This window comes from Culex pipiens, chromosome 1, assembly GCF_016801865.2.
Source record: "Culex pipiens pallens isolate TS chromosome 1, TS_CPP_V2, whole genome shotgun sequence".
Taxonomy (NCBI): Eukaryota; Metazoa; Arthropoda; class Insecta; order Diptera; family Culicidae; genus Culex; species Culex pipiens.
In genome coordinates, this window is record NC_068937.1 from 91802041 (window position 1) to 91828560 (window position 26520).

General features: G+C 39.9%; 1 protein-coding gene across 2 annotated transcripts; it reads left to right on the forward strand.

Moving 5' to 3' along the window:
* On the forward strand, positions 1-26520 carry LOC120421032 (protein glass-like). Of its 2 annotated transcripts, XM_039584169.2 has the most exons (6): positions 1-666; positions 12357-12585; positions 18232-18365; positions 22439-22564; positions 22724-23938; positions 26032-26520. In XM_039584169.2, exons 2-6 carry the CDS (start codon positions 12481-12483, stop codon positions 26102-26104), a joined length of 1653 nt encoding a protein of 550 aa, XP_039440103.1. In that variant the 5' UTR covers positions 1-666; positions 12357-12480; the 3' UTR covers positions 26105-26520. The 2 variants fall into 2 exon arrangements, with proteins under 2 accessions (XP_039440103.1, XP_039440104.1); XM_039584170.2 differs by lacking the exons at positions 1-666; positions 12357-12585 and adding an exon at positions 12807-12981.

Sequence of the window (26520 nt, forward strand, 5' to 3'; positions counted from 1 at the left end):
CAAAGTACCCTCAACCTGTCAAGTATCTCGTGTGCGTGTTTCTTCTCCTTCTGGTTCGCGCGGGCTGTTCGGGTTTTTTTTAAGTTCTTCGTTGCTGCCCTTTTTTTGTCCTCCCCCTCCTTCGTGATCTTCCCTGCTCTTTTTGCGTTTTTCCCCCAACTCCCTTCGACAGTTTTTTGGGGTCAAATGTAAAGGAACAAATTTGAGGTGAACCGAATCGAGCGAAGAGAGAAAAAGACCCCGTCAAAGTTCCTGCCAAAAAAGGATCCACGATCAGGATGTCGTCTGGAGACCACCCCGAGGTGGTCCAACACTGAACCATGCCGGCTGTGCGATTCGTTCACTGGAAGCTATGGATAGAGCTGTTGTTCTGCAACAAAGTCAAGAATAAAGTGCACTTTTCACGATGGTGAAGACGACGACTGAAAAAAATATCAAGTGCAGTGTGATTAAAAGTTCCAGAAACAAGTGCTTCTTATTATGATGATACAAAAGTTCTTAATATCTAAAAAGAAATATAATTAGAATATCTAACGTTATCGACAAGTGTACGAATTGTTGCATCTTTGCGAGTGTACAAAGTTATTGCAGTTCAGTTTTTTTTTCCTTTTCTGTTTATCTTTTTTTCGTTTTATTTGTTTCCAGTTATCGACTTCTACATTCTGGGTAAGTTAGATTGCTTTTTAAGTTTAGTTAGAATAAAATTAAAATCGTAGATAAATACTACATGGGTCATTCCGCCAACTCACACAGCAGTTGCCCCGACCCCTCTTCGATTTGCGTGAAACTTTGTCCTGAGGGGTAAATTTTGTCCCTGATCACGAGTCCGAGGTCCATTTTTTGTGGTATCTCGTGACGAAGGGCCGGCCGAAAGTAGATTCGAAAAGTACAGTAAATTTCCCATGTATCAAAAAAGTTTAAAGTTAAGTAACGGGAAATGGTAGAATTCTTAAAACTTTTTTAGTGTTTTTTTTTTCGATGTGAAATACGTTTTTTTTCGGAATTATGAGTACGCCATCAAATCGGGCGTCCAATTTCACATAAAAGCCCGTTTGACACCAAATTTTCATCTCATCACCATTTCAGGCTGCAAATTGTTGAAAAATATGTCTATTCACGCATGTTCAAAAATTGAAGGGGTCGTACCGGCCCTCCGTCACGGACGGACCTCGAATTCGTGATAAGGGACAAAAGTTACCCCTTAGGACAAAGTTTCACGCAAATCGAAGAGGGGTCGGGGCAATTTTTCCCAATTTCGTGTGAGTTAGTAGAGGGGTAATTCTCTACCAACTCACACGAATTGATATCTCGTGACGGAGGGACGGTATGCCCCCTTCCATTTTTGAACATGCGAAAAAAGAGGTGTTTTTTATTAATTTGCAGCCTGAAACGGTGGTGAGATAGAAATTTGGTGTCAAAGATACTTTTATATAAAATTGTACGCCCGATTTGATGGCGTCCTCAGAATTTCGAAAAAAACGTATCATCGCAAAAAAAACACTAAAAAAGTTTTAAAAACTCTGCCATTTTCCGTTACAAGTTACAAATTTTGGAACACGTCATATTAAGGGAAATTTTATGTACTTTTCGAATCTACATTAACCCAGAAGGATCAATTTTTTTTTCATTTAGAACAAAATTTTTCAATTTAAAATTTCGTGTATTTTCCAACTTCTCTGGGTTATTTTTTAGAGTGTAATAATGTTCTACAAGCAGACAATAACAAAAATTTTGATATAAAAACATAAGGGGTTTGCTTGTAACCATCACGAGTTATCGCGATTTTACGAAAAAAATAGTTTTGAATAGTTATTTTTTGCATATATCAAAAAAGTTTTGTCGTTCGTGTCCGTCGCGGGTGATGATGAACGGCCATGATCGACACAACCAACTTTTCAAAAAAAAAAAATCGCGATAACTCGTGATGATTACAAGCAAACCCCTTATGTTTACATATCAAAATTTGTGTCATTGTCTGCTCTACAATATTGTTACACTCTAACTCACCTAGCGATGTAGGAAAAAACACGAAATTTTAAAATGGAAATTTTGTTCTGAATTATGCTTCTAGGTTAATGTACCCCTTGTAAAGTCAAGGGGCATGATTTGATCCTAGTGCATTAGTTAAAATTTGGGTATACTAACAAAACACATATGAAACTGTAAACTGGAGCGTTTGGTACGGTATGTCCACGCATCCTTCCTCCCCTGTAGATTCTGTGAAATGTGATCCGTTTTCAGAATCCTCTCTGCGGTAAACACAACGTAGTAGGGCTGGCCGCTTTAATTTTTGCAATACATTTTCGGGTGTTCTCGGATGTACCACAATTATTAATAATGACAAGAAAAGTGCTTGGGGTGTAATCTAATCACAAGACTTTCCAGCATGCTTTCATCGGACTGGCTGCGTTTGTGTTAGATTAGATTAGATTAGATTAGATTAGAGATTAGAAAAAGTAAAAAAAAACCTTGCTTAATCCACCTTAAGGTGGTTGGTGCCTTCCTCACATTGATATACTCTTGATAGGGTTTTCAGATTTTCATCCTATTGCACTCATTGGAAAGGTCTTTGATTACACATCCAACGATGGGTCGCATGATTGATAAGGACATCATTTTCATCAAAATTTATGAGATTCGGCTTCAAAAAATTGGATAATGAACACTTAAGTTTTCATAACTTTTGATAGGGTTGTCAGATCTTTAATCTTTTGGATGCGTTGGAAAGGTCTTTTAATTGCCCATCCAACGATGGGTCGCAGGACAGATCCGGACAACGTTTTCATCAAAATATCTGAGATCCTGCCTCTGAAAAGTGTATAAATAACACTTAAGTTCTAATAACTTTTGATAGGGTTGTCAGATATTCAATGGTCTTTTAAATACATTTCTGAAAATTTTGGGGTTTTCTTACAAAAACAATCCTTTTTACAATCTTCCGGACTTTGGTCAAAATCGTTTTTTTAGCATAACTTTTGAAGTACTTTACTAAACTTCATAGTTTTCAATAAGGACTTAAGGGACCCCAAGAAAGAGGCCAGTGCTGAGATAAAAAAAACGAAGTTGACTTTATAGCTGTCGGCCACCATTGCTAGTACCAACCACTAGTGTCTTCCTTTTTATCTACAAGGACTTCGCCGCCCTGGGCTCCTAAGTGTATGAAAGTATGGCACGGAGCGACGGCGCCGAATACCCATATTTACAAAAAGAATTTTAGAGCGCCCGCCGCGGGATTCGAACCGGCGACCTCTGGATTGTGAGTCCAGTGCGCGGTCCGATTGATCCACATAGGCGGGATATGCTGAGATAATCGAGTGCATATTTTTCGGTGCACAGACCAACATCCCTACACATACACACACACACACACACACACACACACACACACACACACACACACACACACACACATTTGCTCAGAATTTGATTCTGAGTCGATATGTGTACGTGAAGGTGGGTCTAGGAGGTCAAATTAAGAAGTTCATTTTTCGAGTGATTTAAAGCCTTTCCTCAATAAGGTGAGGAAGGCAAAGCCATCGGGATATCCAGTAAGTTTCAAGTCGTTTTTTTCGTTTTTTTAACGTTTGTCACATATAAAATTAAATCAACATTAGCTTTCAAGTCACAACAAAGAGTGTCAAAGTAAATCCTTTTAAGACTATGCTTCAGGGGATGAATCAAAATGTTATCGAAAATTTCTGTAGTTTTGTAGATACTAAAAAAAACCGCTCCATAAATCTCGGCACACCAGGCTTTGGTAACAGTAAACTGTTAAGAATACTAAATCGTGCTAAGTATTGCTGACATTAATTTACAAAAAAAAAACTTTTATTTTTGATATGAAAAAACAGCAGAAAAAAAATAAGGAATAATTTAAATTAAAAGCGAAAATAGTTGGCTGAAAATTACAAATTTTTGCCAAAATTAACAGAAATCTTAGCTTAGCTGCTTTTTTTCAATTAAGGGAATATGTTTAAGGCACAACCACAAGCTTTATTTTATCAGGACTGCTTTTGAATTTAAAGATCAACATTGTAGTTGAATCGTTATCTTTTTTTTCTGTGTCCTATTCTAACAATCCTGAATAGTTTCACAACCTAAAATTGGATTTACAAATTAATATTTGAATTCTATCAACTAATTTCCCACATTAAGATGAAACTATTCCAAGAACTGGTCAGTTTCAATAAAAAATTGCCGCATTTAAAAAAGCGAGCCCAAAACAAAGAACGGGGCGTTTCCCAAATTCGTAGTTGCCTCGTTCCGTCGCCATGCCAGCCAGGCCAGACCAGGGCCAGTCCAACTGCATTCGATTGCGCGCGCTGTGTGTTGATGATTTCAAATGCCGGCACGTGATTGGTCGCACAGCTCGCAACACAAGAAAGAAAACCAGAAGAGCTGGCCACGAGCATGAAGGCGACGGCAAATCGAGTGAGTTCGTTTGTGCTATCGCTCTCTCTCTCTCTGTTCTTCTGGTGTGTTTGTTTGCTTATTTCATGCAACCAACTTCCCCTATGAATTGAATTCGACGTTGGAAGAGGGAACGAACGGTGCACAGTTGTCGTGAGTTTGAATTGAACACAGTTTTGTTTTTTATTTATTATTTAAGTTATTGAGAATCATTAGGTTTGAAGTGGACTTTTCCTGTGTTTTCTTCGAGCTAGAATAGAAAACACTTTTTGTTACATAAAACATAGGTCACGAAACGAAAACAGCATTAAAAAGTACAATTGGCTTATTTTGAATAAAAACATAATTTCTGCATTTTATAATTTTAAGGAGATAGTTTAGCAAAAAAAAAGTTTCGCAAAAAAATCTTGAAATTTCTAAAACTAAAATAAAGGTTCTGAATGTCAAATTATATGCCTTGTTTTTATCATTTGTATGCACTTTGTATCACAAAAGGCTTAAGATAACTTAACTGATAAAAAGTTGTAAACTAACAGGCTCTCGTCACAAACAAGCAATTGAAACACAATACTTTTCGACTAAAGGGTTGAAAAGTTATACTTTTCAGCACTAACATGGGAATTGAAAAGTTGAACTATCCACGCTCCATACATTTTTGAATAAAAATTTTCCACATGGTACACGTGGTTTACGGTCATTTTTACAATTTCAATATTTTATTCATATTGCCAAAAGTGAAAAAAGTTTTTTGTTGTTTCCTATTTAACACCAAACACGATTGGAATTCATTTGATAGCTATGTTTTTTTTCCGCCAGTGAAAATACACTTTTTTTCTATTTTTTTATCATATTTTAAAAAAAACGGGAATCCATTTTGCAATGACCTGATGGATTTAGTTAATTTTTTTAAACATTTAATTAAAGTTAAACGATTTCAAATATGCAAGCAATGTGGCAAAATGTAGAATAACCTCAGACTAGTCAAAATCGTTAAAATTAAGCTCGAGGGCTTCTCGGTATTAGCTAAACCGACAAATAGAAGCATTATTCTTCTTTAACCCTTTCAGGCCTGAATTTTTCTGAGCTGTGTTAATCTACAATTTTGGTACCAGTAGTTAAATTTTTCCATGAGTAAACAGAAACAGGCAAAAAAAAGTTACATTTCATTATTGGACGTTCTGGGTCCTCCAAAGTGTCCTGGAATACAGATCTTGGAGTCTACCGCCGCAACAACACAATTCTACCAAGTTTCCGATTATGGTTCATATTCAGTGATGTCCCTGGGACCTTTTGGCAACACTCTGAGCTTTGTGGATCACTTTTGGGATGTTCTGGGTCCTCCAAAGTGTCCTGGAATACAGATCTTGGAGTCTACCGCCGCAACAACACAATTCTACCAAGTTTCCGATTATGGTTCATATTCAGTGATGTCCCTGGGACCTTTTGGCAACACTCTGAACCATGTGGATCACATTTGAGATGTTCTGGGTCCTCCAAAGTGTCCTGGAATACAGATCTTGGAGTCTACCACCGTAACAACACAATTCTACCAAGTTTCCGATTATGGTTCATATTCAGTGATGTCCCTGGGACCCTTTGGCAACACTCTGAACCATGTGGATCACATTTGAGATGTTCTGGGTCCTCCAAAGTGTCCTGGAATACAGATCTTGGAGTCTACCACCGTAACAACACAATTCTACCAAGTTTCCGATTATGGTTCATATTCAGTGATGTCCCTGGGACCTTTTGGCAACACTCTGAACCATGTGGATCACATTTGAGATGTTCTGGGTCCTCCAAAGTGTCCTGGAATACAGATCTTGGAGTCTACCACCGTAACAACACAATTCTACCAAGTTTCCGATTATGGTTCATATTCAGTGATGTCCCTGGGACCCTTTGGCAACACTCTGAACCATGTGGATCACTTTTGGGATGTTCTGGGTCCTCCAAAGTGTCCTGGAATTCAGATCTTGGAGTCTACCACCGTAACAACACAATTCTACCAAGTTTCCGATTATGGTTCATATTCAGTGATGTCCCTGGGACCTTTTGGCAACACTCTGAACCATGTGGATCACATTTGAGATGTTCTGGGTCCTCCAAAGTGTCCTGGAATACAGATCTTGGAGTCTACCGCCGCAACAACACAATTCTACCAAGTTTCCGATTATGGTTCATATTCAGTGATGTCCCTGGGACCTTTTGGCAACACTCTGAGCTTTGTGGATCACTTTTGGGATGTTCTGGGTCCTCCAAAGTGTCCTGGAATACAGATCTTGGAGTCTACCGCCGCAACAACACAATTCTACCAAGTTTCCGATTATGGTTCATATTCAGTGATGTCCCTGGGACCTTTTGGCAACACTCTGAACCATGTGGATCACATTTGAGATGTTCTGGGTCCTCCAAAGTGTCCTGGAATTCAGATCTTGGAGTCTACCACCGTAACAACACAATTCTACCAAGTTTCCGATTATGGTTCATATTCAGTGATGTCCCTGGGACCTTTTGGCAACACTCTGAACCATGTGGATCACATTTGAGATGTTCTGGGTCCTCCAAAGTGTCCTGGAATTCAGATCTTGGAGTCTACCACCGTAACAACACGATTCTACCAAGTTTCCGATTATGGTTCATATTCAGTGATGTCCCTGGGACCTTTTGGCAACACTCTGAACCATGTGGATCACATTTGAGATGTTCTGGGTCCTCCAAAGTGTCCTGGAATACAGATCTTGGAGTCTACCACCGTAACAACACAATTCTACCAAGTTTCCGATTATGGTTCATATTCAGTGATGTCCCTGGGACCCTTTGGCAACACTCTGAACCATGTGGATCACATTTGAGATGTTCTGGGTCCTCCAAAGTGTCCTGGAATTCAGATCTTGGAGTCTACCACCGTAACAACACAATTCTACCAAGTTTCCGATTATGGTTCATATTCAGTGATGTCCCTGGGACCTTTTGGCAACACTCTGAACCATGTGGATCACATTTGAGATGTTCTGGGTCCTCCAAAGTGTCCTGGAATTCAGATCTTGGAGTCTACCACCGTAACAACACGATTCTACCAAGTTTCCGATTATGGTTCATATTCAGTGATGTCCCTGGGACCTTTTGGCAACACTCTGAACCATGTGGATCACATTTGAGATGTTCTGGGTCCTCCAAAGTGTCCTGGAATACAGATCTTGGAGTCTACCACCGTAACAACACGATTCTACCAAGTTTCCGATTATGGTTCATATTCAGTGATGTCCCTGGGACCTTTTGGCAACACTCTGAACCATGTGGATCACATTTGAGATGTTCTGGGTCCTCCAAAGTGTCCTGGAATACAGATCTTGGAGTCTACCACCGTAACAACACAATTCTACCAAGTTTCCGATTATGGTTCATATTCAGTGATGTCCCTGGGACCCTTTGGCAACACTCTGAACCATGTGGATCACATTTGAGATGTTCTGGGTCCTCCAAAGTGTCCTGGAATACAGATCTTGGAGTCTACCACCGTAACAACACAATTCTACCAAGTTTCCGATTATGGTTCATATTCAGTGATGTCCCTGGGACCTTTTGGCAACACTCTGAACCATGTGGATCACATTTGAGATGTTCTGGGTCCTCCAAAGTGTCCTGGAATACAGATCTTGGAGTCTACCGCCGCAACAACACAATTCTACCAAGTTTCCGATTATGGTTCATATTCAGTGATGTCCCTGGGTCCTTTTGGCAACACTCTGAGCTTTGTGGATCACTTTTGGGATGTTCTGGGTCCTCCAAAGTGTCCTGGAATACAGATCTTGGATTCTAGTAATGCTAAAGGGTGCCAGCTCCTGGCGAGTTTCGCTTTGTAAGCGAAAGGATGGCTTGAATCCCATCTGGCGAGGCAAAAGGGGTAAGTTTCGGTCGAGCGAGGATTTTGGCTGCAGCGTGAGTTGAATTTGTTCAAGTCATAAACCTCCCAAAACTACTACTCGCTAACATACTCTCAGGCAAAATTCGAGCTGAAAATTGGGCTATATGATCGGTATCGAACTCTATATGGGTAAAAAATATACGAGGTTTCCCCTCAATCTCACTTATCTCCACGTCCGCGGATTGGTTTCTCGTGTTCGTCAATACTGTATCGCTCAAACAGAAGCATTCCAGAAGACGATCTATCGGCAGGCTGTGAACAGAAGCAAAACATAAAACCTAAGAACGGGCCATACTAAAAAAGATACAAAAATAATGCTAAAGGGTCCCATGGACATCACTGAATATGAACCATATTCGGAAACTTGGTAGAATCATGTTGTTACGGTGGTAAACTCCAAGATCTGTATTCCAGGACACTTTAGAGGACCCAGAGCATCCCAAAAGTGATCCTAATAGCTCCGAGTGTTGCCAAAGGGTCCCAGGGACATCACTGAATATGAACCATAATCGGAAACTTGGTAGAATTGTGTTGTTACGGTGGTAGACTCCAAGATCTGTATTCCAGGACAATTTGGAGGACCCAGAACATCCCAAAAGTGATCCTAATAGCTCCGAGTGTTGCCAAAGGGTCCCAGGGACATCACTGAATATGAACCATAATCGGAAACTTGGTAGAATTGTGTTGTTACGGTGGTAGACTCCAAGATCTGTATTCCAGGACACTTTGGAGGACCCAGAACATCTCAAATGTGATCCACATGGTTCAGAGTGTTGCCAAAAGGTCCCAGGGACATCACTGAATATGAACCATAATCGGAAACTTGGTAGAATTGTGTTGTTGCGGTGGTAGACTCCAAGATCTGAATTCCAGGACACTTTGGAGGACCCAGAACATCTCAAATGTGATCCACATGGTTCAGAGTGTTGCCAAAAGGTCCCAGGGACATCACTGAATATGAACCATAATCGGAAACTTGGTAGAATTGTGTTGTTACGGTGGTAGACTCCAAGATCTGTATTCCAGGACAATTTGGAGGACCCAGAACATCCCAAAAGTGATCCACATAGCTCCGAGTGTTGCCAAAGGGTCCCAGGGACATCACTGAATATGAACCATAATCGGAAACTTGGTAGAATCGTATTGATACGGTGGTAGACTCCAAGATCTGTATTCCAGGACAATTTGGAGGACCCAGAACATCCCAAAAGTGATCCTAATAGCTCCGAGTGTTGCCAAAGGGTCCCAGGGACATCACTGAATATGAACCATAATCGGAAACTTGGTAGAATTGTGTTGTTACGGTGGTAGACTCCAAGATCTGTATTCCAGGACACTTTGGAGGACCCAGAACATCTCAAATGTGATCCACATGGTTCAGAGTGTTGCCAAAAGGTCCCAGGGACATCACTGAATATGAACCATAATCGGAAACTTGGTAGAATTGTGTTGTTACGGTGGTAGACTCCAAGATCTGAATTCCAGGACACTTTGGAGGACCCAGAACATCCCAAAAGTGATCCACATAGTTCAGAGTGTTGCCAAAAGGACCCAGGGACATCACTGAATATTAACCATAATCGGAAACTTGGTAGAATTGTGTTGTTACGGTGGTAGACTCCAAGATCTGTATTCCAGGACACTTTGGAGGACCTAGAACATCCCAAAAGTGATCCACATAGCTCATAGTGTTTCCAAAGGGTCCCAGGGACATCACTGAATATGAACCATAATCGGAAACTTGGTAGAATCGTGTCGTTACGGCGGTAGATTCCATGATCTGTATTCCAGGACACTTTGGAGGACCTAGATCATCCCAAAAGAGATCCAAAGGGATCGAAGTGGTGCCAAATGGTCGTGGGGATGTGACTGGTAATAACCAAACTTCATTTGTCTGGAAAAATCGTTGTTAGCCTGAATTTTCTTCAACATTTTCTGAAGTTCCCAAATTTCAGGTTTTCAGGATGTTCTAGGTCGTCAAAAAGGCCATTAACAACCACTCAAACATTTTTTCCTAGGTAGAGAAACTCATAAATTACAACTTTGCTGAACAATGTTATATGTTTTGAGCACTGTGTGATTTTATACAACCGAATTTCGGTATGGGTCATATATGACCCATCAGGCCTGAAAGGGTTAAAACATTAAAATAGTGAAAGAAACCTTAAATTTTCAAAACGTGTTTAAAACCGAATCGGATGTAATTGAGTTGGAAATTGTACAAAGTATTACAAAATTAATCAAGGGTTAGAAAACATATTCGAACAAATGTGCTAAAAAGTCTCATTTTATGGGAAAATGATACAATTAAATTATACTGGACTTGTTTGGTAACTGGGCGCTCGATTAATGGGATGTATTTATTTCTAGACATAAATTTTCATTTTAAGTTTTCATGAAAATTCATGTCCTAATAAAAAATATAAAGGGTTAGCTCTTAGCTAAATTTTATTTCCTTGTTTCATTTAAAAAAAAGCTATATTGCATTGAAGAATTCGACGACATTTTTTCCGCTAGGTTTGCTGTTGTTCCAGCGGTGTTCGGAATGACAGCCCCCATACATTTTGAGCAGTTTTAAGGGAAAAATGCGTTTATAATGAAAAATCAAACATTTTGAAAAAAGTGGGGTATTGCAAAGTGTGGCAATTTCACTAACGATCATAATGCATGGTGAATCGTAGCGATTAATTTTGACTCGTATTTTATTTAGACGATTTTACGATGATCGATATTTTGTAGAATTTGAGTTAAATGTTGCAAAACATAACAGTAATGATCAAACATAATGTAAAAGTGTTTTAATATCACGTTTCTTCTTGACTGACAAAAATATTGACCGTAAAAACACTTTTTGATGATTTTTGGAAATCTGAGGAAAAAATCGAAAAACTAATGAAATTTCAAGAAAATTACTGTCATTATGCAGTAATATGATTCTAATAGTTTTTTCATCTATAATACAAACTTAAAAAGCATTCCCAATAAATCAAACCTAATTTAAATCAATTTTTCAAAAGAGCTTTTTGGTAAATTTGAGGAAAAAAGCATGAAAATATAACTCAGCCCCTATGATTTACACATCATTCGATTCGTTTATGCGATTGCCACACTTCAAAATAAAAAACAAAAACTGCTAAAAAATTTAAAATTTCCAAGCACGCTGTCTGTCATTCCGAACAGTCGCGTAGTGCTTCTACCCGTCACCAGGATGCGTGCACGTTTCTGTCGAATCCCTCAATTGATGATCCTCTCGTCATTTTTCTGTCAGCCCAGTAACTAGATCATGCTATCAGCCCAGTTACCGAACAAATACTGTACTTTAAAGTATCACAATTTACACCTGAGCTATTCTCATTTTTTCGAAAATTTTCTTTGTATTTTTTAAATTGGATTACATATACTTTGTTCATGAAAATCTGTGTCAAAATAAATTATCTTGCCTCAATAGGTTTACCATACAAGTATCCATTCAATTTTACGAAGAAGGATTTTTTGATCGATTTTGGGTTTAAAAGGGCTAAAACGTATTCATAATCAATACGTATTTTATTTTGAATACGATAAGACATGACAATTTTGGCAACTAAAATTGATATTTTTTGTGAAATTCTCTACAACCCAACCCCGCCTCTTGGCTGGCTTCGATCTAAAAATTTGTCAAAAATCAATTGTTCAACCATTTTTTGATTTTCAAAAAGCATTGGAAGGAAAAACTACTAGAATTTTAGAAAATTAAAGGTTTAAAGTTTGAGTTATTTCATGTGACTTTGCCAATGTTCAAAAACTGCTATTCCGTCATCAGGGGTGACATTGGGTCTGGGGGGTGAGATTGGGTCATACAAAAAAAGCTGAAATTTTGTATGAACCAATCTCACCCCTGATGACGGTTTAAAAAATTCTGTAACAGCTTAAGGAGCTAACATAACCATATATTGTTTAATTGTTGTGTTACATTTTCCAGAATGTGTCGTCTTCTAACTAACTAATTATCAAACATGTCTCTCTCGTCTCTCCACAGATCACCACCCAGAGGCTAGAACCGTCAGCCATTGTAAAAGCATCCGACCACCCACGACCCACCACCACCTCCGTCACCGTCACCGTTGGCAACGGCGGCGCTCCCGACGGTGGAAGGTGGAGCTATGTACATATCATGCGGGAGTGTCGATAGTACAACCCCGATGGAGCCGGAATCGGGATACGTCCCGAACAACCCTCTGTTCGGGGTTCCCCTGGACAGCCCGCAGGTGAGTTCGCGCTTTCCCTTCTCCCCTCCTAATGGATGCTGTTGCTACAAGAGGAAATCTAAAGGGGAAACATTAGGTGCCAACTAGGGACCGGGCATTCAGTCTGGATTTTCATCTCGGCCAAACCGGTTCTCTCGAATAAACGCGCGTTTTCCGCGGCTTCTGCTGTCTGACTGCCTTTACTGATTGTGGAAAAGTGCAAGGATTCTTGAAGAAGGAAAAATCTGCTGAAAGTGAGAGTGAACGGAAGATTGGATAATCGGTGGCGCACGTACTGAAGCCCCTTCTATGAGGATTAAACAAGTGTGTTTCAACTGCTAACTGGATACTTTAAAAAAGCATAAGCGAAAGTGATTGGATAAGTTTAACCTTTAATCCAAGGATTTTAACTCAGAGGTGAACACTTAACCGGATAACGAAGCAAATATATAGTGACTATGTGAAATATATTATCATAACTTTTAATGATATGATGGATTACGAAAAAAAGATTATGACATTTTTTTTTTCTCTATAACAATCTGCCGTATTAAAAATGTTGACTTTAGCAAATCCCTTTCCTTAACTCTCGCCAAAGCTGTTTGCTTAGAGTAAATATAGTAAATGGTTAAATTGTGGTATAATCGTGCAGGAATTACATCGAATCTGTGCAAAAAAGTTGACTTTGAAATGGTGCCCTGAGCACCACCAGGAAGTTGAGCTACTTTTTTTATACGAAAAAAAACTTGTTTTCTTCAAATTTATCGGTTCAGTTGTTTAAAAATGCTTCGAAATCTGTTCAATACTTCACTTTCTTCCTTTGAAGACAATGTTTCTGAAGTATGAAATATAAATTATCAAAAATCTCTGCATTTTTATATTTCTGTGATTGGCTCATTCAAATCTCAATAACACCCATTTGCTTAAAAAGTTAGGAAAATAATTAAACCATCGGTTCAATAACAATGTTTTGCCTTGTTTTTAAAAAGTCATAACGTTTAATACTCCAACTTAATACTCTAAACAGTTTCCATCCTTGCCCTGATAAAAAGTCTAACTAACAGGATATCGTTGCCAAATAAAATTACTATTACTATTACTATATACTTTTGTTTAGCTAAAAAAATAAATTTTCCTGTCATTTCCAAAAAATAGCCACCGGAGCACCACCTAGTTGCTCGTATGCTGATTTTTTGTTTTACGGACTTAAGAAAACAGGTCTTATTTATTTTCCAAAAAATGTTGTACAGATGTGCTTGTGCTTTACCAAATTTGGTCAGATGTTAATTTATTGGCAAAATTAATGTTGTGATTGGATTCTACATAGTTTATGGCTTCTAAAAAAACAACAAATAAATGTTTCCAAGCACCTCAATCAGTAGAAATGCACCTCAATACCACCTCCGGAAGCCCTAAAATATCGCCAGTGATCAGGAACCATTTTTCCAAAACTGATCATATCCTGAAAAATTAGTTAAATCCATCTACGTGGTTGGTGCCTTCCTCACTCCTAACCAAACATGGGCCACACGAAAGATCCGGATATTACTTTCTTCTGGATTTTAAGATTTGAGCATGAGCATGAGCATGAGCATGAGAGACCACCCATGGTTGACCGACCATACGCTTGAACGATCTAATGGTGTTTCCCTTATCAACAGCATGTATGAATGCGCTGAAAAGATAAAACATCAAGATCATTAAAACTAGATCTGGAGCCAATAGGTAACAGTCGTTGGCCACCAACGGCGCCCGCCATGTCAGTTTGTAGATCTCGGGGGATTGGGACGGGAATGTTAGTTAGCACAGGTTGCTACAAAGGGTGGGTTCTATACGATATCCACACCCCCACGTGTGCCGGAAAACTACTTCTACTTGGGATTTTGTTAGTGGGTAAGGGTAATGGCCAGGATTCAACATAGAGGATGATGATGCGACCCAATAATCAATAAATTTTGTTTAATGGTGTGATGTATTATGCATTCTCAAGGCAAACAGTCGGAGTATGCGGATGAGACTATTCCCGGTTATTTTGTGTTGAGTTTAGCATAAATGATTCAATCTTAGACAGCCGGCTGTGGAAAGATAAAACCAACTAAAATGCGAAAACGCGAAACCGCCCGGACCGAAATATACACACAATCGGGGGGACAACAAAGACGGAAACGGCATTGAAAATCCTGCGTGATAACCGCGACGAGCACCGTTCAAATTCTCCAAAGCAACTGTCAAACTTCACGTAATCGCCCGGACCGAAATACACACACAATCGGGGGGACAACAAAGACGGAAACGGCATCGAAAATCCTGCGTGATGACCGCGACGCGCACCGTTCAAATTCTCCAAAGCAACTGTCAAACTTCACGAAATCGCCCGGACCGAAATACACACACACCCTTTCTTCTGGATTTTAAGATTTTTGGAAACAAAGTGCGCAGAAAACAAGGTTTTAGTTATGGAACCAACTAAGTTCAATTTAGATCTTGTCTAAAGTATTGATAGAGTTGCTACTCTGCATTGTGTTTTTCGGAGCCTTTTATTTGATATTTTATTTTTAATAAGTCCTTCTTTTATCATCGTTGATAGGAAGGCACGCTGCCGGTTTAGTTCGTTTATGTTATTGTTTTTATTCCATCACAAACGTGACCTGTTTTCTTTCAAATTCGTTGAACGTAAATGGTTATTCAAACTAGCAGTTTGAGTATTAACTATTCAAACTATTCGTTTTATGAAAAGTAAAGCGTCTTTTATTTAGTATTTTAAGATGTGCTCGCGTTGTCTGAATTGTACATACAATAAAAACTGATAACTCCATCCAATAGCACTACTGCTCGGTTAGCCTGCGTTCGATTGAAAAAACATTTCTAATTAATTAACATTGTATCGTTCCGCAGCCGGCTTCCTAAGATTTATTAAATTTCAACCGATAACACATTGCTCATGGTCGCATCACTTATCATGGTGAATCCTGACCTCATATCCATCTTACTAACCCCTCAAAACTCATGTGGTACTTTGTCGAAGACGCAACCGATTTAGCGGTCTTCATCACTCAAGTATCCAATTCCCCGTGATCTTACCAGTTGCCAGAACTTTGATCTTTGATTTGTTTGAAAAATTTTCCGATTACCTTGCCAACGATAGGTAATATGATAGATCTGAACATAGTTTTCGTACAGATAAGTAAGATTCTACTTCAGAAAAGTACATAAATATCTCTAAAGTGGTCCTAACTTGAGACAGGGTTGCCAGATCTTAAATCATGTAGGCTTGTTTGAAAGGTCTTTCAATTACCTATCCAACGATATATAACATTATGTTATTTGGTACGATTTCAGGTCATTTATCTAACATCCGGATCTATGCGAAAACACATTTTTACATATAACGTTTGAACTACTTATCGAAACTAAATTTTTGTTGAAGGTCGATCTATGGGACCCAAAAGGATTAATTTCCCGTTGAAAGCAACCTGGTACACTGAAATTGGTAACAATGCAAGTAAACCATCCTTTTGAGAAAGTCTGAGTTGTAACGTCACGAAATGTAAAACGGGTGCAAAACAACAGTTTTACTTTTTTTCAAGAACCAATTACTGTGACTGTTCGGTAGTCAATATTTCCACAGATTCTAAAAGTACGTTAAATTTGCCACAAGAATCAACTTAAGGATTTTTTTTTGTTATAAAATCGTGTAAAAAGTGACAGTTCGTCAAGGCTGTATATCATATAGGTACTCGCGATCTTGCATTGCATTAGTGTGAGTGCATGACTCCGTGCCACTAAAACCAAAACAATAACAAACGAACAATGGACCTTGCCAGGAAAACCAAAACATAAAAAATGTCAGTGTCAGTGGAGTGAGAGAGTCAGAGATAACGATTTTGACAACCGCACTACAACACACTCAATCGCGAGTACCTTAGGTAGAAAGCCATGACAGTTCGTCACTTTTTAGTTTGATTTTGACCAACTAACGGGATACAAACTAAAAAAGTGTCAAACGCAAAAGTGACCTATCACCGGGGGTTGAGTGTATCCGCCCTTTTGTTTTTCTAATCATGAGGGGCAAATATTTTGTTTACTGCGACTTCCGACGTTTATTTAGAAACTCTGAAATTTTCGTGATAATTTAGCGAATTTTAACCTAACAATTTTCAAAATTGTTCTAAATGCTTCGGATGTCTCTATCCACAACCCCAACAGAAACTGATCACAAACTAATTAAATTTTTGTTGATAAAAAACTGCGTAGTATCAATGAATTTACGATTGTGTTTTCTTTATCTTTCATGTCTTTTTTCAATCTGTGGTACCAAAATTCAAAATTTGCCAAAAGTCCAAATGTGTAAAAATTAATAGCAAAAAAAAGTTACACAAAAATTTTGAAGTAATTTACAATCAATTGTACAAGTTTTTTCAATGAAGATTTTAATTTCCATAATATTTCTTTAACTCCCTGTTTTTTGGTAATTTAAAAAAAAATAATGGCCCGCAAACTCAAATTTCAGCCAGTTTAAGAATCACAAAGTTCATGCTTCAATTTAGGATAATCTGTTTAGCATAAGTGCAAATCAATTTGTATCTTCCTGCAATGTTTTCACGTAAAGACAACTCTGCCACAAATCAAACTATTGTTTTGCTTTTTGGATGTTTACTTAAAAAGGTTTTAAAAATTTGTCCTGTTGGTCCTTAAAAAAAAACTCCAGAACTATTTTTTTTTTGTCTTATAAAATTCGATAGATTATTCTTACACTTGCAAAATAATTGAAAAAAAAACTATCTTGTTTTTTATTCTAAATAAAACATGTTTCAGAGGCTAAATTTAGATACCTTATCAGGGTTACAAACATCATAAATCTATCACGATAGAAAAGATCGCATGCAGGCATTAAATATAATATAGATAATTTTTGTGTAGCTCAGCGAAATAAAGTCGCGCGTGTTTTTTTTTCAAATTAATTTTTACTCATAGTCCGTTACCACGCACAGCATTAACCCTCTACAACCCAACCCCGCCTTTAGACGGGCTTCGATATAAAAAATCGCCAAAAATCTATTTTCAACCAATTTTTGATCTTTAAAAAGTATTGGAAAGAAAAACTCTTAAAATTTTAGAAAATGTATGGGTTGGAAGTTTTACATGTTTAATGTGGCTGCGCCAATGTTTTTAAAAATTTCATTTTTTTAGGGGTCAACTTTGGCTGTATTTTTTACTAACATTTCCTAGACTTTAAGTAAAAAGAAGTATGCAGTAATTTTTCTAGTGCCCCAGACTATGCCTCTACGCATTTATTTACAATTTAAATGATAATGGTGCCATTTTATAGCACAAAATGTAAAAAACATGCAAAAAATTGAAAAAGTAACTGTAAAAACATAAAAAAATTAGATAGGCAAAATGTAATGATAGGAATAGGCCAAATACTACCATAAACAAACATAAACTTGACAAGATGAATGCAAATTAAAATACTAAAAATGAAACAAGAAAAAGATAAAACAAGAGAAGTAAAGTTTTTCGTAGAACAAAAGTTGCTCAAAATGACCTCCTGAACACGGGAAAAATAAAAATTTTCGAAAAAAAAAATTTGGGCAGTAGAGGGTTAACACTTTCGCACAGCATTCACGTTATCTTTTTCTCTTTCTATGTCTCGTCCACCCACAGGAATGTCCCTCGTCCTGTGGCGGGAGCGGTTGTTCTAGCTGCCAGGAGAGCACATCTCTGCCGCCGTTGGCCGGCCTGCACGGATCGGATTTCGCCGACTGCGGAAACTGTCTCGACCACAACGGTGCGCTCAGGTAAGAGTTGGTGTGCAATAGTTTTTAAAAATGTAAAATTCGTTTGAACTACTGAAAAAACAGAGGTTAAAAAAGACTAAACAAAAAATTGAATCAAACTAAACAAAGCGGTTTTGTAAATAATATTTCAAAACTAACTTTTTAAATGCGGAAAATTAAAGTAAAATTTGGAAATAATATTTTGTCGACACTTTAAAACTTTCTGAATTCAACAAATCAATTATTTCATAAGTCAATTTGAAAACTCTCAAATGAAATACTCACACAGTAGAAAAAATCATGGTAAAATTACATCTAAAAAGGGGTACATCTTTTATGTCAGAAAAAAGCTTTAATTTTACCTCTAATAATGTATAAATTTACATCTGGCAGACGTTAGGAAAAAATATCCGTAATCCCAAAAAAATATCAAACTGGCGATAGTTATATCTAGCTTACTAAATCCGCGCCCCAACCCGCACGGCCATCTCGCCGCTGTGAAAACTGAACGATCAAGCCAATGTAGCTCTACGTATCTCGTATATCGTATATGTATCGTATATGCAGTAAATACAGTATACAATGTACGGAACACATAGAGGTACTTTGGTAAGATCATCCAGTTTTCAAGGCGGCGAGTTGGGGTGCGGTTGGGTGCGGGTTGGGGCGCGGACTTATGGTACGTTCGTTTGAAGATTCGGTGCGGCACCGAGTGCCGCACTCGTCGATGCCAGTTTTGGTTCAATCGAACGTTGTTTGTCAGTGTGCGTGGAACTCGCATGAAACTGAAAAATATCGAGTGCGGCACTAGAGTTTCAGTTCCAAGATGGCGGCGAAACTTGTGCGGAACTAGCGCGAGTTTCTTCAAAGAAACACTTTGACAGTTCTGAGTGCGGCACTCAGTGTGGAACTTGTTATAAAACGAACGTACCATTAGTAAGCTAGATATAACTATTGCCGGTAAGATATTTTTTTGGGATTACAAATATTTTTTCCTAGCGTCTGCCAGATGTAAATTTACACATTATTAGAGGTAAAATTAAAGCTTTTTTCTGACTTAAAAGATGTACCCCTTTTTAGATGTAATTTTACCATGATTTTTTTACTGTGCAGAGGAGATAGTAAATGTCGCTGCAAAATGCTGCCAAGACCACAAAATCAGCAACCTCAACGGGACGACCAACCGAGGGATGATGGTTGGTTGGATGCTGTGAAGTGTTTGCTGATTTGAGTTATGCTGCCACAGGCCTCAGAAAGAGATGGAAACCGGAGAGCAAAAGTAGCATGATTGGTCGCACGGTTTTTAGTGCGTTCATTTTCGCATAAAAAGAGCGCCAACGTGAACCAAAAAAAACCGCATGTCACCGGAGAGTGAACGAATATCTTTTTGGTTTGTGGTTCGCGCTGATGCGTTTCGGCAGGCATTATGTTGAGATTCGAGTGGGGGCTGAGGCCGGGCCAACCGATGGGAATGGTCCTTTTCTCAGGGCAGGGCAACATAATTGGCAAGTTGGCTTTGGTAAAACGGCAAATAATGGGTTTTGTTCTGGTGTGAGACCCTAAACTGGTCAGCAATGGGTTAGATTCCATTCTGTTTAACGGTGCACATCAACCATAGATTTTTGCACCTCCATTTTTGTACAAACATTTTTGTATCTTCAAAACCACGAGAGCTATGATTATAATTTTTTATTCATTCCTCAAAGTACTACATATCTGAAAAACATTTCGCAATTAAGTTTGACTATTTTTACAATCAGATTGTTCCAATATTGGGACCGTAAATTTGACAATTTTGGAAAAAGAAGATAACAACTTCCTTGATTGCTGTGTACCCTTAATTGCATAAAAAAACGTTACATAATCTAGAAAATTTCAAGTTTGTCGAAGAGGTTTAGCTCTTGATCTACACGATCGATATCTAGCTATTTTTAAATCGTAAAATTTGGTACAATGTCACCCCGTGTCTCAAAGTCACCCCATTTTAATTATTTTTGTGCAATCTGGTTTTCCTTGACTTATCATTCCCTGATGCAGGATTTTTTTTAAATATTAAGGTACAAACATGTAAATAATGTACTTAAGACACTTGACTTAGGCTTAATCCGGCTAAGTCAGTGCCGTGATTCGTTTTTATATCATTCTGCTACATGTTAGTACAATTTAAAACCATGACATGTAAAGTTTTGGAGTTAAAAACATTGAAACTTTGATCTTTTCCTACGCATTTTACATGCGATTTCTCCATAATTTCTACTCGAAACACTAAAACTGACCGTATTCGAAATTTCTGCCGGCAAATATTTTGAAACTCGGCCCAGAGGTTCAAAATGGTCCCAGGAACCATGTCGAATCATTGGTTTGGGTGGAATTTTTTTTTTTCGTAATAGCGGTCTGTGGGGGACCCTTGCACGAGATATACGCCATTTTTGAATAAATGGTCAATGGCACTTTTTTTGCGGTAACTCAAAATGTTAGTATTTTCGAGGCCTGCTATGTTGTGGTGGGCTTTTATAACATAAATTTTCATAATATACGTTATGTCACAGACATAACCGGAATGGCGTTGACTACGTAAAGTTTTGATATGTGGACATAGAGTTTTCCATATCTTAATTTAGAAGAATTAGCTAGATACTTGAAATACATTAACGGAATAAGATTGTGAATGTGAGATGGACCCCCCGACAAGACAGAGCTTACACCCTTGGGCCAGTAAACTCAATCGGACCGTGTACGTACCGGTTGTTGAAACGGAATTCGTATACGATTCAATTGAATTCCGATTTAGTTAACTTTTACAAGAAAGAGATGGCAAATCTAAAGCGAACATAACCGCAGCTGCCATGTAAACATACTTTGAATGTGTTGGTAAAACTTTGACTGAAAGCCTTATTCAAACAACAACATAGAATGGAGGAAGGAAAGAGAAGAACGAAAAACGATTTTTTCGCGAACCGAATGAATGTTTGGTAGCAAAATGAGGGGGAGGGAGAGGGATTGGGGGCGGGAGCAGCCTCAGATAGCTGTGCAGTCCGTCACCCCCGAAGACCAACATTTGTTCCTGAAAAGGCATTTCGCCGACTCGTCCCGGGTGGGACGAGGGAAGGGAAGTGAGGGCATCTCCGAGGAGTTGGGAGTCCTCACCCCCTTCCTGCTTGTTTGACAACCACGGCTTCGCCTACGAGAAGCAACTTGTTCGGCAAGAAGGCAGCAGGCGCGCGCTTTTCAGTTGTTGCAGAATTGTCCCGGGTGGGACGAGGGACCCACCCCCTTCTCAGAAGATCCAAACGGTCCGGCCATCGAGAGGCAACTGGCTGACGAGAATGCGATGCGCGCTTCTGTTGTAGCTCTGGTCCCTCTCTATCCTGCTGCTGCTTCTTTGGTCTTCTCCTGCTGCTGCTGCTGCCGGTCTGACGTCTGAGACGTGAATGATGGTCTGAAAACCGGCGCATTTTCTTATATACGTTTATGTCCCGCTACTTCCCCTCCTTTTTCGCGATCGTTTTCCAGTACTTTCGAGTAAGACGTAGTCTACGTTAAAAAAAAGTCAAACCGATCCCGGATGTTTAAAGCACATTTTGAAGTGCTTCAAAAGACCTTTCGAATGCAATTAAAAGAAATATAATTGATCAAGTTTTACGAAAATGCGAGCAATTTTAAGGTTTTTTGAGTTTTTTGGACCTTAAACTTCAATGCCCGTTTTACCCCACTTCCCTTTGTCGTAGATGGCTCATATTTGGCATGAGATTATCAAATGTTACACAATGGTGAAAACCTCGCTCTTAAGTCTACTTCAAATAAATATGGCAAGTTTTAAAGAAATTGTGAAACAACATTGCCAAATCTACACCTTAACAAATCTTAACATTTTCGCAAAGCATCAACTTCTTCCAGCTTCAATCCCGTTGCGGTCACTCCTTTCTTATCAAAAAAAAATAATTATTCTTGCCTGCACAGGCACAACCACATCACCAACCAGTTTATGTTTGCGTTGAGACCTCTAAATTGAGTAATATCGATTACACGATTGCGGACTCTCTGGGAACCGTTTGCTAACATTTGCATGCTTTTTTGTCCTCTTCCCCCGGCAGCTCCCACACCAACCTAGGCAACTACTGGAGCGAAGATATGAGCACATTCCCTGGACTGCCGCCCTTGGACATCGATCCGCTGCCCAGTTTGTTTCCCTTCTCGCCGTGCGGTGCCGCCACCTACAAGTAAGTATCATCGTGTGATCATCGTAGATGTTGCAGTAACGGGGGTTTGGTAATGTGAGACGGGCTGTGGAAGCAACTAGCGCGCTTGATTAGCGGTTTATTAGTGAGTTTGCGTTGTGAGCTTGATCTAATGCTTTTGATTGTCCCTTCTCCTTCTAGTCGTCCCGAGCGGCCAACGCACGACGTAGCGGACGTGCTGCTGTCGCTGAAGCACGCCGTCCTCAAGCAGAGCCCCGATCTGCCCCAGATGGGCCCGGTGTCGCCGGTGTCCGCCTCGCCCGTATCGTCGTTTGCCGCCGTCCCCCCGCACCAGGCGTCCCTCTCGTACACGGTCCACCATCCGCAGATGCTGCTTTCGCCGGTGGGCCACAACTCGCACTACTCAAGCCAAGCTCAATCGCAGAACGGAGCCGCAGCGGTCGGATCTGCGGCCTATCCGTCCAACTACTACGAAACGTCCTGTGCACAACATTCCGGCCCGCCGCTCTATCCGAGCATGAGCGTCAACGTGAGCATGAACATGACGATGCACGGGTACGGGGCGGCCACGGCGGCCGATGGGACGCCAATGCCGATGCAGTGCTCCCAGATGCAGTGGGGACCGCAGACGCCGTCCTCGTCGGTGAACGTGCTGTATCCGCCACTGTTGAGTCCCGTTCCGTACCATCATCCGGCGGCAGGTGCTACCTACTCGTTCACCGCCGACTTTAGGCCACAAAATCAAACGCAAAATCTTTCCCCGGTGTTGGAGTCGTCCAAGGGTTCATCGGGGTTGCACCACCTTCACCAGAAAACTCCTTCCTCGTACTACCATCATCAGCAGCAGCAGCAGCACCAGCAACAGCTGTCGAGTAGTGCCGACTATTCTCCACCAAAGAGTCCCCAGGAGTACGAACAAACCGACTTCCAGCTCAAGATGAAGTCGGAGAAAGCGCTGGGAATCAACTTCGAAGACGAAGAAGACGGCAGCATCAGCGACGCCGGCAGTGGCCAACCCGGCGACAACAAGCCGAACCTGTGCCGTCTCTGCGGCAAAACTTACGCCCGTCCGAGCACACTGAAAACGCACCTGCGAACGCACTCCGGTGAGCGGCCCTATCGCTGTTCCGACTGCAGCAAAAGTTTCAGCCAGGCCGCAAACCTGGCCGCACACATCCGTACCCACACGGGCCAAAAACCGTTCCGTTGTCCAATCTGCGACCGGCGCTTCTCGCAGAGCTCCAGCGTGACCACGCACATGCGAACGCACTCCGGAGAACGCCCGTACCGATGCCGGGCCTGCAAGAAGGCGTTCAGCGATAGCTCAACCCTCACGAAACATCTGAGGATCCACAGCGGGGAAAAACCGTACCAATGCAAGCTGTGCCTGTTGAGGTGAGTCGTCCTACACTGAAAGCCCGACCATGGTTATTTTAAGAACATGTGTGTGTGTGTGTGTGTGTGGTCCAATCCAATACCCGCTAACCGGTAGCGATATTATGGGAAAGTATAATCTGTATCAGACTTTGTATATGCCGAATGCTGATACAACTTATCTCAGTCCCGGGTATTAGGTGGTGATAGCCCTCGCGCTGCTTCCAACGACCCGTTTCAGAATGACAGAGCTCCTTGCGGTCCAATTCCGAGGTCGCTGGGCATTGTTCGGCCCCGCCTAAACATAGGGAGATGGCGTCGCTATTTTTAGACCACGTTTTCCACTTTTGCTCATCGAAACCGACTACTTTATCGACCTAATTTTGCTGGGCGAGATAGGACGCCGTCTATTTTTAGACGATGACTCAGCACTTTTACACTCTTGCGCTTAAAAAAACCAGGTGGCAGCACGATGTAACGCCACGTCCCTATAGAAGCAAGCATCTGAAGGAAACTCGATCTATATTTAGACTTCCAATCCCCTCAGGCAAATCAGGGATCAGCGCGTATTTAATATGAGAAGATAACATGTTTCAACAGTACGGACCAATTCACAACTAGACTGTAAACCTTCTGATGGTCGACTGCTTAGCGTCCCAGACCACCAATCCAAAGGTGTGAGTTCGAATCCCACCTGATTCAATTTCGTTTTTTTGTTCAAATTCCTGATTCCAAATTTCAAAGGTACCGACTGGGATTTGATCCCTGAACCTTCTGCTTGTGAGGCAGAAGCCGTAACCATTAAGCCACGGAGCCGGCACCATGGTTATTTTAAGAACATTTGCTAAAAATGCTGCTTATTAAATTAACTGTGGCTTTTTGGTGGAAGTAAACGCAAATATGGTAAAATGTACCATGCTTTCACAAAATTGCATGGTAGCAATTACGAAATCATTATCATCCTCTCCATATTGGAGGGTTAAAATTACTATACCGCTCTCGACATAGTAAAACTGACTGCTTTAATTCTATTTTGGGTTCCTCAAATATTTTTATCCAAATAATTTTCAGTTCTGATACGATTTTCGTATAACTCTTTTGATTTGGTTTGATTAAAAAGATGATATCTGATTTTATATGGAAAAAAATGTAAATTATCCGGATATCCGAAGTCCCAGCTCTAATTAAAAAAAAAGTTTGTTTTATATAATATTATCTTTCGAATAATAAAAAAAAAATGCTCAATTTTCAAGATTAGGTAGTTCATTGTAGCAATCGTTAAAATTCTCAAAAATTAAAACACATTTGAATTTTTTTGGATGGCCGATTTTTTTTTTTTGGATTGCCTAACCAAGTTGTTCCTCTTAGTGAGATGTCAGACAAAATCTTCAGCTATTGAGCTTAGTTCAATTATCATCTTTAGAAATTATAAAATTAAAAATAAATATAAAGGACACCAATCTCTCTCGTGGGTCGTAGTATGGTGATGACTACATTTATCAAATCAAAAGTTTAAGCAGATCAAACTTTGCTGATTTTAATTTTTTTCAACATTGCGATTAATAACCAGCCTCTAGCAAAATTTTAAAAAAGGCTTAGAACTTTGTTTTTTGTTTTTAATTTTTATGTCATTGTTCTTTTTGCTTTTACCAATTTTATTTAATTTAGTTTGAGCCAACAAGATTGAGTCGAATAAGGTACACTAGAAATTTAAATTGTATTATTAAGATCATTTTTCATGAACATTGATTATATTTTTCAAATAACATTATTGAAGCAATGAAACGAATCTAACAAATATTGAATAACAAATTGACAAAAAATCTTGCAAAATTTTCAATAATGATATTTGAAATTGTCAAAAATACTCAATTTGAAATCAAGCCATGATACGAATTAGATTAAACAAAAAAATGTATTGAATAAAAAAAATATTTTTAAGTTATGTAAATCCGCGAAATCCACGCCATCGCTGACGAAATCCGCGCCAAATCCGCGAAATCTGCAAAAATCGCGAAAGTGTAACCACCCTGACTACCATGGTTGGATTTTCAGTTTAGCCATCACCTCAAACCCATCCTCCAATATATGCCCCTTCTAATCTCCCCCACCAGGTTCTCCCAGTCCGGCAACCTGAACCGCCACATGCGCGTCCATGGAACCAACGGCCAAGCGCTGATGACATGACAGCAAAAACAAACGCAGCAATCTCTACATCCTCCACCAGCCGGTCATCCACCTCCAAGCTCCGCCTTCGCCCTGACGAGCTCCGCGTACCAACCGTACCGAACTGCTGCCGCATCCTCCTCGGCAGCATCGCTGATGGCCTCGACGGCCAGCAACGCGTCCGCTTCGTTAGGACAAATGTCCTCGAGCTACCTGTCTGGTGGCGGCGCCGGTGGCAGCAGCAGCGGAAGTAGCGTGACCGCCAACTCCTACAACGGGTTCCGATTTGCGCCGTCCCACCACCTTCCCCACCCCCATCATCACCATCATCATCAGCTGTCCTACATCGAAGAGTACCATCACTATCATCAACAACAGCGCAACAAGTACGACGACATTAGCCTGTTTAGGAACAACTTTGTAAATATATTTTAAAA

Bases quoted from the DNA above. Each gene is read 5' to 3' on its own strand.
- LOC120421032 (XM_039584169.2), top strand. From the start codon at position 12,481: ATGTACATATCATGCGGGAGTGTCGATAGTACAACCCCGATGGAGCCG. The intron at 12,586-18,231 runs GTGAGTTCGCGC...GTCCACCCACAG, and splicing joins TTCCCCTGGACAGCCCGCAG to GAATGTCCCTCGTCCTGTGG. The intron at 22,565-22,723 runs GTAAGTATCATC...TTCTCCTTCTAG, and splicing joins TGCGGTGCCGCCACCTACAA to TCGTCCCGAGCGGCCAACGC.